The following is a 12,307-nucleotide window of genomic DNA, read 5'->3' on the forward strand; positions in this document are numbered from 1 at the left end:
CATACCAAAACACGGAAGTATTTAAACTTAAGGGCTTCCACTGAGGGCTAATTAGAGAAGCTAGCTCCAAAATGGGTTCTACGTTTATTTCGTGGGGCACATAAAGGCTTTTTAAAAATTCTTTCTCGTTTTTTTGGTTCAGTCAGGACCTTACCGAGAGGTCGTGTTGCTGTTAGGATGGTCCAGAGTCTGTTCCGGTCGGGTTTTCTGGTGCGGGTCGGTCACACCCTGCTTACCTGGGTCGTAACCCTCATTCTGTTCCTGCACAACACAGGTGAGTTTTTTTAAACCATCAAATTTTACTTGTACAGCAATGTCTCTATCATAATAAAGATAAGTCAGATTAATTAGAGGCGTTTTAAGTTTTCCATCTTAGGTTATGTTAAATGAATAATTAATATTTTTGCTGTTAAACAACAAAGAAAGCATTTCGATTAAAAGAAAAAAAATGTGGATAACGATGATGTGAGCAGGAAGGATCTCCTGTAGCAGTCAGTCTTGCAACGAATCTGAAAAGGCCTCTGACTGACAACTTCTGCTGTATGACAGTTTAATGATTGTTATGATAATGTAAAATATTCTGGATAAGATCATCAGTATTAAGTTGTCAGTGTTACTTTTTTGTTGTTTTTACAATTTATTAAACAAAGTTGTCAAATCTTATGTAGAAAATGAATATGTAAATCTTTGAAAATCTAAAAGACATTCAGTTTTAATTTTCATTTTATTTGAGACCAGTTGAAAAATAATAGAGAAAATAAAATAGTACTCTGAAGTTTCAAAGTTTGAAAAAACAAAGAAAAAAAATTCTGAGATTGATTTAAAAGCCTTTTGGGCAGAGATTTTTTTTTTTTTTTTTTTGTCGTTCTAAAATGACCCTAATATGTTGTTGTATTCTTGATTTGCAGTCCACCACACCTCAAAATGTGTTCCAGGTTTACTGAGCCAAACACTCTTAAACAAAATAATGAATTAAACACAAATATTTATTCTTTCTTTCGGAAAGAGGTCAAAGGTCAAGTTGAACTCCGTCTCATGAAAGAAATGAATATGTGTGCAGACTTGCGGCGATGTGAGGAGCAAGGAGAGCTGCTGCTGCCCGCGCTGTTCTTCCTGCTGGTCCTGCTGTCGGTGCTTTTGTACTTCACCGTCTCTTTAATGGATCCTGGGTTTGTCCTCACCGACACGCTTAAGGTAAGAATAAACTTAATAAAAATGGGTTTCCTTACAAAAAAGGCAGGCAGCAAGGATATAACTAGTGTTCACTATTTGAGATGGTTTATCAGCTGAAAGGTCGCCATGGGCCTGGGTGTCGGATGTTAATCCACAACCATCTGTGTTGTATGCAGGGAGGTCAAGGGTCAGATGAAGAAATGGAGTCGATGATCCCTCAGCCATCGACCCCTCGGCTGCGGCGCTGTGGGTTCTGCCTGCTGCAGGTAACCGGCCCCTGCTGGCTCCAGAAACTTCTGATCCGACACTAAAACTTTCCGTCCAACTGACTTCACGTCCTGCTGGTTAATTCTGTTGGTTTATTAAAAGCCTTTTAGTTTATCTTTGGATTTTCGCTGCTTTGGCTCAGCTGGATTTTTTTTTTTGTTTCACCTGGTTCAAATTCAGGAAAGGAATGCTATGTTGGTGCATTATAAGTAATAAAATCTTTTATTTTCTTATTTAAAAAAGAAACTGAATTGTTTACTTGCATCTTTTAATGTGTTCCTAAAATTCTATAAAAAATGCCTGAAAAGTTAAATAAAATATGAATAACGTGGCAATTTTTTTTGTCCAATTAATCGTCTAATCATCAGACTAATTGTTTAATAAAATAATCAGTAGTAGATTTGTATTTGTGAAACATTTCAAACAACATACATCATTTTGGTTGTAATGTGACAGAATGCGAAAAAGTTCAAGTTTGCTTTTGTCGTCCTAGTGGAGTGACTGCATGATTAATAAAATGCGTTTGTCTTCCTGTGTGTGTCCTGAGCAGCAGCCAATGAGAGCGAAGCACTGTAAGACGTGCAAACATTGCGTGCGGCGCTTCGACCATCACTGCCCCTGGATCGAGAACTGCGTCGGGGAGAGGAACCACCGCTGGTTCGTGGTTTACCTGCTGGTCCAGCTGCTGGCGCTGCTGTGGGCCCTTCACATCGCTCTGTACGTCCACTCTGCACTTCTACAATTTGAGAGATTTTCTTTGCAGATATTTACTGTTTTTTTTAAATCTACCATACCAACACTGTGACAGTTTGCAGACATTTTAATGTGTGAGTGTAAACGCTGAGTGGGGGGCGTGGCTAGCAGCAGGTTATTAGGATTTAAAGTGACAGAGGGCTTAAAACATCTCATTCTGAAAGTAGCTCAAAAATATTCAGAACTGAGCAGATTGAGATCCACTTATCTAAGGATTGTTAGAAGATGTAAGGAACATGTTTTGTGACGTCCTAACATGTTGAAGGAAACACAGGAGGTGACCGTTAAGGATGATGAGGGAAGCTCTGCGGTTTTATTGAGTTAGGTAACTCGTGTTGATCTTTAGAGAAAGCAGGTTGTGTAAGAGAAAGCTGCAATGTGTTCAAGAACACTTTGAACAATCATGGGATCTGCAAGTCAAAGATCAAAGTGAAGCTTTTCAGCTGAACGACCAGAAGAGCTTTAAAGCCTCATTCAAATCGATTTTTACCTCATTTTAATTTTATTAAGCTCATTCTGCTGCTGTTTATTTATTATAATTATAAAAAACAATCAAAAAAAGCACTTTGAAGTTTAAAATCACTAAATGTGCTCGAATGTTTCAGATAAAACAATTAAAAATGACTAAACAGTCGAGGATAAGACCTTCGAGAGAATATAATCACTAAGTGAAGACTGTAAAAACACAATATCGTATCGTGTTTTATGAAATTGCCAACGGTTTGAGTTTCAAATAAACGTTTTAAAAGTTCTTAATTTCTTTAAAAACAAAAGATGCATGCACATTTTTTCCTCAGTGTCTTTAGTTAAATCAAACCTAATTTGTTCTGTTTTCGCTTAGTAAGATTTAACCAAATTATTTAGATTTCCCAAGTGACTGCAAAATGTAATGAGAAATTTTATTTTAGAGATTTGTATTTTTTGCAACTTTCTGTGACCAGTCAGGAGTAGAGGGAAAGTAAAAGAGACATTTAAAATTTAGTTTACCTTAGAATACCAACACAAGACCAAACTAATAACAGTAATAAATGATATAAAATAGTGAACTGAAACTGTCTGTTTCAGTTCATTTGCATTGCTTTTATTTCCTAAATGGTGCTGGAAACGTATGAAAACTTGCCTTGAGAATGGTTGAAAGTGTTTAAATTTTACTGTGGGAAAAGAGAACAAACTGTTTTTAGAATAATCTGTTAGATTAAAGGGAAATCTGAACCTGGAGCAGAAGAGAGAGGAGATCTGATTAATCAGCCCTGACTGATACCTGAGTGCATTACATAAGACGAAGTAAACAACCTTTGAGTCTCTTTATCTAAGATGTCTTGACGGAAGCTGAATCTCCAAACTCTAAGATACGGATCAACCATAAAATTGTACAAATGGAAGTTAATGTGCTTAACTTGCCAATTTCTGAAAAATATCACTAGAAAGTGTTTGACTTTTCAAACTGAGAAATTTACTTGTTTTCTAGGAAATTTCTGAGATTAAAACTGGGATTTCTGAGTTTTTTGCTTGCAAATATTCGACTTTTAAACAAGAAATTTTGTTGTTTTTTTTCCTGGAAGATTTCATATTTGAAGGAAATATGAAATCTATTTTGTCTTGCAAAATATTTTGCAAGAACATTCAGAAAATAACAAGAACATTTTCAGGCTCAGAAATTTCCTTGTTTTTTTTTTTTGTTTTTAGAAAATTTCTGAGATTTAATCTCAAAATTTGAGTTATTTTCTAACAAATTTCAGACATTTCAAACCCAGAAATTTTCTTGTTTATTCTGAAAATTTTCAATTCTTTTCTCTTTCAAATTTCTGAATGTTCATACTGAAAAATATCCTTATTCCTGGTATAAAGTTTCTGAGATTAAACTCTAAATTTAAAAATTTTTTCTCACAAATTAAAAATTTTTTAAACCCAGACATTTCCTTGTTTTTTCTAGAAAGTTTCTATTAATCTTACAATTTATTTTTTACCTGTTTTCTGTCTTCTATGTCTCTAACTTGTATTTTTTGTTGCTTTTCTGTCCCAGCTCGGGGATTTCTCCCGGCGTGACGTGGGATCTGTGGTTCCGAGCGAACGGCTTCCTGCTGGCGGCGCTCGCCGTGGTCGGGGTTTTCTCCGGCGTCATACTGCTGCTGCTGGGCTGCCACCTCTACCTCGTCTCCATCAACTGCACCACCTGGGAGTTCATGTCCCGCCACCGGATCTCCTACCTGAAGAACTACGGCGGCGAGGAGAACCCGTTCGACCGCGGCGTTTTCTGCAACCTCTGGGATTTCTTCTGCATCTGCAGGACGGTGATGTGGGAGCAGGTCTACCAGAAAAACGCCACAGAACTCAACGAATTTTAAAATGAAGGAAATGCTGACTTTTTGCAGGAGAATTTTTGTTATAAATTTCGCTTCCAAGGAGCCAAATTTTCTATTTATTATTCAAAGGGTTCTGAAAATGAGTAAACAGGCAGCAAAAAATTTAAAATAAAACTTTAAAAGTTTTAGAAAACTGTTGATTAAAATCACTTTAGGGAGTTACAAGCAACACGTCACTGCAAAAACTCAAAGTATTACCAAGTATTTTAGGTTATTCTACTGCAAATATGTTAAAATAAGACAAAACTAACTTAAAAGTGACGTTTCAGCAAGATATAGGAGCTCATTTGTAAGTCAAACAGTAAAATTGTTTATTGAGACCATTTTCAAGTAACATAGTAATAATAATGCAAGTTTGTCCTTTTAAAGTTAAAAACTTTAATTTTGTCAAGAACATTTTACACAAGAATTGTGTAAAATTCTTGTGTAAAAAATATTCAGAAAAAAATACAAATAAATGACCAAAACCAATAAATTATGAAGTCTGCAAACAAAATATTCCTTCAAAAAAACTAAAATTAAGTCTCAAAATGAAAATTATTGAGCTCTTTTTACTTTAACGTGTGACTAATTGTTTATTGCTTAATATTTAAAATATCTTCCAGATCTAGTGTTAAGTGTACTTTAAAAAATTAAAGTTTATTCATCTTTGAGAGGCTGAGCTTGCATTATTATGCTATTATCTATATATTAAAAATTGCCTCAAAACATCAATATTATTGTGTTATAATTTCTAAATTGTCCCAATAATTTCTGGGACAGTTTATCGTCCAGTACAATTTATTATGGTGACAGACTTCATTATAGGTGAAATAAGACGTTTTTACCATATTCCTTATAATATGGCATGAGTTCAGGAAACGTCGTCACCAGAGTGTCTGTACGGGTGATTCAACGTCAAAACGTGGATTTTATAAACACAGCTAATAATCTGAATGACTTTTGGTTCTTCAGAGCTTTATTTTTTAACATTTTTCCTGTGAAAAAGCAGATTATTGGCTTGATAAAAGCTCCTTATTTTACTCAAGCACTAAATGCCTTTTAAGCTCCAACTGCTTGTGTTAGTAATTTATTTTTTAACTGTTTAACATGAAAACAAAGAGGGAGACATGCGGGGTTTTTTTTACTGATTTGTTTTGTATTTATTAATTACATTAAAACACATTTGATATGCATGTTGAGATTGAGTACATCTGTACAGACGGACATTACTACTCAGGATGCTTCACTGACATTTAAATACATTTCTGACAAACATATATAACATGTAATATTCAGCAGCGGCAGCTTAAAGTGCTACAACAGTTTCCTAAATGTTTCGCTACAGATTCCTACGTCAGCCGAACCAAACAGCCAAAATATCGACTTTCAGAGGAATTAAAAATGTGGTTCGAAGCAGATGGTTCCTTAAAGAGAACCGCTAACGGATGAAAAGGATAATATTCGGAAAACTTTAATCCGGTTTTTGATTTTCAGGGATAATTTTAACAGTCAATATAAACTGACACGGTTTTGTGCAAATTTAATCTAGTGGCGTGAAAACAAGTTGGAAATGTTAGGGCCATACTAAAAAACAAAAGATAAGGTTAAGAGAATAAACTCGCATGAGAAAGTCGATAATATGAGAACAAAGTCAAGTTACAAGAATAAAGTCGTATTACGAGAATAAAATTGTACGAAAATAGTCAGAATTTTACGATAAACTTGTACAAAATTAAAGTCATAATATTGTGAAAATAAAGTACAAAAATAAAGTCGTAATGCGAGAATTAGGTTGTACAAAAATAAAGTCGTAATACCAAAATAAAGTCGTAATGTTACAAGAATAGAGTCGAAATAATACAAGAAAAAAGTCATAATACAAGAATAAAAGTGTAAAAACATAAAATAGTAATATTAAGACTTTATTCTGTATTCCGTAATTTATTAAATTAAGTCATACAAAAATAAAGTCATAATGTAAAAGAATGTAGTCGAAATAATGCGAGAAAAAAGTCATTATTGAAATAAAGTTGAAAAATTACAACTTTATTCTCATAATATTATGATTTAATTCTCGCAGTTAAATTTTTTATTATTTTTCTTAGCATGGCCCTAATACTCCATTGTAGAAAAAGACAAAAAGATTTAAATAAATGTTTTTCTGGCTCTGTTTTGTACATTTTTTGCTCTAATCCAGATTGGTGAGACAAAGCTGAAGCAGCAGCAGAGATTAGGGACAATCCTTCGGTCTTCCTGGTAATTTTGAGTTCTAGATTTAATATTTTTGTTCTACCTCAGTCCAGTCGGCTTTCTGTTACTCCTTAAACGTCACAACACTGAATAAGTGTTGGAAATTATTGGTTTTCCAATATTTGTGTTGTTAATTTTTTAAAGCTAAATTTTTGGGGGGTTTTTTGTCAGGAAAGAGAGGAGAAGCCATGATTGTTGTAAATTTCACATGTTTGAAATGGAAATGAAAAGTAAAATAATTTTATTTGTGTCGGCAGTTAAAAATTTATCGAGAATTTTTAGACGAATTACAATCCAGCAGGATTCAAGATGCCATGCATAAAATGTCAAAATCAAAACTGAATGTTGGATTTTTGATAGATGGAGTTAACTTTTCCAGACTTTTGATACAGTATTTGTCAGTTTTTGTTACTCCTTATGGAAAACTTTTGACTTTTTTGTCAATTTCCTTTCAATGAATGTATATTTTGGCAATAATCTGTGTTTAAATGTTGTCAATTTGAGCTGTTAGTCAAGTGGAAGAATTTCAAATTTTAAATTCAAGTTTTAAAGTTAGAAACCAAACATGTCAATTTTCAGTTTCACTGTCATAATTTCACCTTTAACAGTCATAATTATGACAACAAAATCATAATTTCAAGCTTTAAAGTTATAATCATGAGAATAAAAGTAATAATCCTACTTTTAATAATTACTTAGCAATAAGTAACAATTTTCAGTTTCAATGTCACAATTTTGAGTTTTAAAGTCATTGTGGTTTTAAAGTCATAACCACAATAATAAAAGTCATAATCTATGTGAATTATCAAGAAAATTAAGTTTTTTTTGTTGTTGTTGTAAAGCCATCTTTAAAGTTTGTCTCTACCAAAACCTTCTATGGCAGGAATAGGCTTCCATAGAATTTGTTCATGTAGCAAATCAAAATGTAAAAGTCAGTTGCAGGTTAAAGTGCTTTTGGTGCTTTAAACCTTTTGTATTTTGACCAAACAGAAATGATTTCATCAATGTCTCATGAACTGATATAAAAATAAAAGAACTAAATATAAAGTTTAAACATTTTTTTTTTTAAATATGTTGCATTTAAAGAAAAACATCAGCATTTGTTCCCTTTTACGCCCTTCATTGTTTCTTTTTTTCCTAACCAATCCAAACTCAGTAGGACAGCATTTTAAATGCAAAAATAAATATGCAGACATTTAGCTACAGCTATGGCTATAATATATGATCTATGGCTTCTTTTGTAACGCTAACTATTGCAGGATCTCTGGTGCACAAGCTAACCATGGCGTTGTAGCAAAAACATAAACCAGACGGTCTGGAAGGGACTGATATGTTACGACTTATCTTTGCAACAGTTAATATGTGAAATGTATTTGCTAAACATTTGAAATCACACAATGGGTTAGCTTGTTTATTCCTCAAGGCAGTGAGCAAAGCCTTTCACAGTGATGCATAGAAACGGCTGCCGAAGGTCCCCATAAAGGTTAATTACTGTAAATAACTAAAGATAATAAGCAAAGGCCACAAAGCAAGCTATATCTGTCTTAAAAGGCCTTAACTGGCTGGTTTGGTATTAATAAATGTGACTCTATTTACATTAGATATATGAATGAATATATTTAATATATTGTAATGAATATTTCAATTGTAGTGAAGCTTTGTAACACTGTGACGATAAGACAACTGTGTGAGTCACAAAGTGTAGCTTTTAGCCTAAAGATATGTCAAATATTCAATAGTTTTAAACACATTGCACAATAAATTTGAGCAAAAAAGACAAACAAACGGATTATTTACCCCTTATAACACTAAAATTAGCAATAATTTCAACTAAGTTAGAATATAAGTATATATATTTTACAAATTTTAATTTATTCTATGTTTTGGTTGGGATTATTTTGGAGTAAATATAAAATTCTGTGTTTTACAGCGGGAGTCTACCTCAGCGAATCAAAGCTAAGCTAACAGTTTCTCATAGTCAGGCTAGCACTGGACTTTCCACAATGACTCCTAATAACAAAGAAACAATATAGATTTAAAATGTAAGCATTATAACAAATGCGGGGTTTAGCAGTTTTAAAATAGCATTGAATTTCCACAACACGATATCGCTAAAAGTACCAGTAGGTCTAATAGTTTTTTAAATTTAAAAAGATAGATGATGCTAACGTAGACCAATTTTAAGTCAAAACAGCTGAATAATGCTTTCCACCAGCTCAAATTATAACCGATTATAATTCAGTACATTCCACTGGTGTAACATTATCTGGGGATATTCCAACATAATTATACATCTTATCTGCAACTTTCTTCTTTATGTAGCAAGAACATTGAGTGAGTGAACATTTTCAAAACATCTTTCGTAAAAACGTGTTGCGTCTCCACAGTTATTTAAGACGTATTTTTGTTCTTGTTAGACTAATCTAGAAAAATAAACTTAAAAAATGTTACAAAATATTAAATAATGTAATATTTTCTTCAAGCATCTAATGTATTCAGTTAGAGCGGATATGTTTTACAGAAACAATGCTAAGCTAGCGGCATAAAGTGACCAACGTGTTAGCTTACTTTGTGGTTACAAAGTCGGATCGTAGTTTAAACCTCTACACAGGTGATAATAACGTCCACCAGCATGTACTCTGCTTGGCTAAAAATAGTAAAAATAGTTAATCGTTTACCTCATCGACAGCTTGCTGTTGACTGCGCGCCCACTGAGCGTTTTCGCATCGTTAGCTTTTTCTTGTCTGTAAATGACTGAGCCGCTTCATTCAAAGATGCTGTCAACACTGGGACAGGAGATTTCTTTAAATGTGATCCAGTGAGATTTAAACTGATTTAAAAGATGAAAGTCCTGCTTGTCAAAACAGATCAATAGCACTTTCAGCTGGGCTATGCCTAATTTATCTTCTATAATCAGTCATTGAGGTCTAAATGGTAACAATCAAGAACAGAGGTTACCAGAGTCCAAGACGAGGCTTTGTAAAGGGCTGACAGTGAGGATTAACTTTACACCATTTCACTGAAATATTAACATACGGAAGAACATTAGGGCCACTGGGAGAAAAAAAAAAGTCTTACTTGTTTTTCAGAATGTTCACTTAGATCTCAGAATTCTGGTTTTAAATTAAAAATTCTGACTTTAATATCAGAATTTTGACTTTAATCTGAAAATATTCACCTTAAACTCATGATTTTGAATTATTTTTTTCTACTAGCCAGAGGTCGCGCTAGGCTTTTTTGTTCCCCATCATTTTGACCGACAGCATTTTTATAATCACATTAACATCAGCTATTTAGACGCATTTTTATGCGGTTTAGTTAATATTCACCTAGTTGAACCGTGAATCCAGATCCAATCACACATAACGCAGATTAAATCATCTAACTTTTTCTCCGTGACAAAAACCACTGACTGTGGCCCCAATAACTTACAATAAATTAAATTAAGCAATTTCATGTAAATTACCAGCACGTCACCCGCTGCGGTCTGAACGCACAGCCTCTCAAATTCCTCCTGGTTGCATCTACAGAGAAATCTGCGCTGGTTCATTGGTCAGTTGGGTCTGATCCAAACCGATCAATTGAACAATTTTTCACCCTGTGCTCGGTCCGGGCTTGCGCTTTTACAAGGATTTTTTTTGCCTGGTTTCGCTTCCCCGAAACAGACAGATGTTACGTTTTTTTATTGATTGATTTTAGTTGCCTCCGCAATAAACACTTTGCGTAAAGTCTATAATGTCTGCGAATGTGCACCAGTCAAGAGTGTGAATTATTACCTGTCAATGACTGACAGGCTTAAAATTTTCTCGTCGTTTAAAAAAATAACCGGTCAAATACAGAAAATATTCCGTTAGCGCGACCTCTGCTACTGGCCCTAATCGTCCTCCGTATTGACCAGCTAATGCAGCGCTAGAACAAATAACATCAGTGTTCTTGCAAACTCTACTACTGAAGTCAACACTGGTTGATGATTATACTTGGCAACATGCATATTTGGTACTGGTTTGCTACCGGCTGTCGGCAGTAATGCCGAGAAATTGGCGCTAATAATTTTCCCCCGGAGTCTCCAGTACTTTGCTCAACCATGCAAAGCACAGAAGTCAAAGTCTGCAAAAGCCTCTTGTTGCTCCGCCGAGAGGCTGAAGGGCTTGGAGGGCGGAGACAGGACCGGCTGGAGTCGAGTGAAGTCGCTGTCAAAGTTGCTGACATCTGTGGGCTCTTTGATCGATGGCATGAACGGCGGCGTTAACTTCCTGGCCATCAGGGCTTCCCAGTCGATAGTCTAGAAGAGTTTCACAAAGTCAAACTGGGTCAGACTTCTCCAGATACAGAGGTGGCAGAAGACCCAAAAAATTACTCAAGTAAGAGTAGAACTACTTTTTCCTCAAGTAAAAGTATAAAAGTATTTGGTAAAAGTCTACTCAAGTACTAAGTGACTGATGAAATGATCAATCATTTAAGCTCAGCTCAGTAATTTTTTTCAAAAAAATCCAGTAAGTTACTACCCAACTCTGCCTTTAGTTGCTTCCCAACTGCCATTATAACAAATAAGAAAAAGGGAAAATTTTCTGACAGTGCACAAACAATGGCGCTAAGTGTAGCAAAACTAGCTAGATAGCTAGTAAGTTTTTCATTTTTAGCCTTTGTTTCTTTCTCTTAAATGTTAATAAAAGGTATAAAAATGATTTGGAGAGCTGGACCAAGTAAGACAATAAAAATGTATCACTTTCAAATGTAATGGAACATATAAAGAATTCTGAATATATTTATAAATAAACATATGTTTTGCACTTTGGTTGATCATTTTGAAAAAGTGTGAGCACCAGTGTAGGGTGGCTTTAAATCAATGCGTTTCTTTCACAATGCGAATATTTAAAAGTTTGAAAGTGTCATGGCTGAACTTCTGTTGGAGAAAATGAAACTGATGCGATTTACCTCAAAGAATTGATCTCCTTTGACCTCGTTTGCGTCTCTCTCTCCGCCTCCGAGACGTTTCAACGGGTTCTTCTTCAGCAGCTAAAACCAGAAAAGTTTCGCAATTTAGATATTCTTTTAATTCAGTTTGAGACCCCAGTAGGTTTTTATTGTCTTTTATTCCAATTACAGAAACAAAGAGTGCCTAATGGTGGAAGACTGGTAGGTTTTGTTGGGGTTTTAGAGCCAAATGCAGCCCCCTCTCCGCAACTTCAATTCAAGAATAAATTAAATAAATTGCATTTACCAGCATAAACACGTAATACGAGAATAAGTCACAATTTCTTATTATTGATGTTATTATTAACCTTTATCTCACCAGAAAAATCCCATTGAGATCACAGTTCTTCTGAGAAACAGCGTTAACATGTGGAACGTTGAGTTATGTTTAGTATCAGTTTTACAAATAACAATCTTTTAACACATGAGAAACTAATTATTATCAGTAGCAATTATTATCAGAAGCAACTGTGGAAACAACTGTGTCTATTTTAGAGAAAGGGCCACAAGGATTTGCAGAGATGATAACTACATACAAGTTTATT

General features: G+C 34.4%; 2 protein-coding genes across 4 annotated transcripts in view; one reads left to right on the forward strand and one right to left on the reverse strand.

Annotated features, from left to right (window-relative positions):
- Positions 1-7,835, forward strand: zdhhc12a (zinc finger DHHC-type palmitoyltransferase 12a). The gene is made up of 5 exons (XM_044111550.1): positions 1-274; positions 1,061-1,194; positions 1,350-1,439; positions 1,991-2,157; positions 4,217-7,835. Exons 1-5 carry the CDS (start codon positions 178-180, stop codon positions 4,536-4,538), a joined length of 810 nt encoding a protein of 269 aa, XP_043967485.1. The 5' UTR covers positions 1-177; the 3' UTR covers positions 4,539-7,835.
- Positions 4,375-12,307, reverse strand: part of LOC122828200 (serine/threonine-protein kinase N2-like) — a 24,917-nt gene continuing 16,984 nt past the window's right edge. For all 3 annotated transcript variants that reach the window (XM_044111546.1, XM_044111547.1, XM_044111548.1), the window contains exons 20-22: positions 11,724-11,804; positions 9,467-11,070; positions 4,375-4,501 (exon numbers count right to left, since the gene is read on the reverse strand). In XM_044111546.1, coding sequence (XP_043967481.1) covers positions 10,867-11,070; positions 11,724-11,804 — 285 coding nt within the window. In that variant the 3' untranslated portion in view covers positions 4,375-4,501; positions 9,467-10,866. The remainder of the gene's footprint in view (positions 4,502-9,466; positions 11,071-11,723; positions 11,805-12,307) is intronic.

Source organism: Gambusia affinis, linkage group LG03, assembly GCF_019740435.1.
Source record: "Gambusia affinis linkage group LG03, SWU_Gaff_1.0, whole genome shotgun sequence".
Taxonomy (NCBI): domain Eukaryota; kingdom Metazoa; phylum Chordata; class Actinopteri; order Cyprinodontiformes; family Poeciliidae; genus Gambusia; species Gambusia affinis.

What these genes read in the sequence shown, in the direction of transcription:
- zdhhc12a (XM_044111550.1), top strand. Translation starts at nt 178, where the DNA reads ATGGTCCAGAGTCTGTTCCGGTCGGGTTTTCTGGTGCGGGTCGGTCAC. An exon ending in TCTGTTCCTGCACAACACAG is followed by an intron (nt 275 to 1,060) that starts GTGAGTTTTTTT and finishes ATATGTGTGCAG; the next exon opens with ACTTGCGGCGATGTGAGGAG. An exon ending in GTGGGTTCTGCCTGCTGCAG is followed by an intron (nt 1,440 to 1,990) that starts GTAACCGGCCCC and finishes TGTCCTGAGCAG; the next exon opens with CAGCCAATGAGAGCGAAGCA.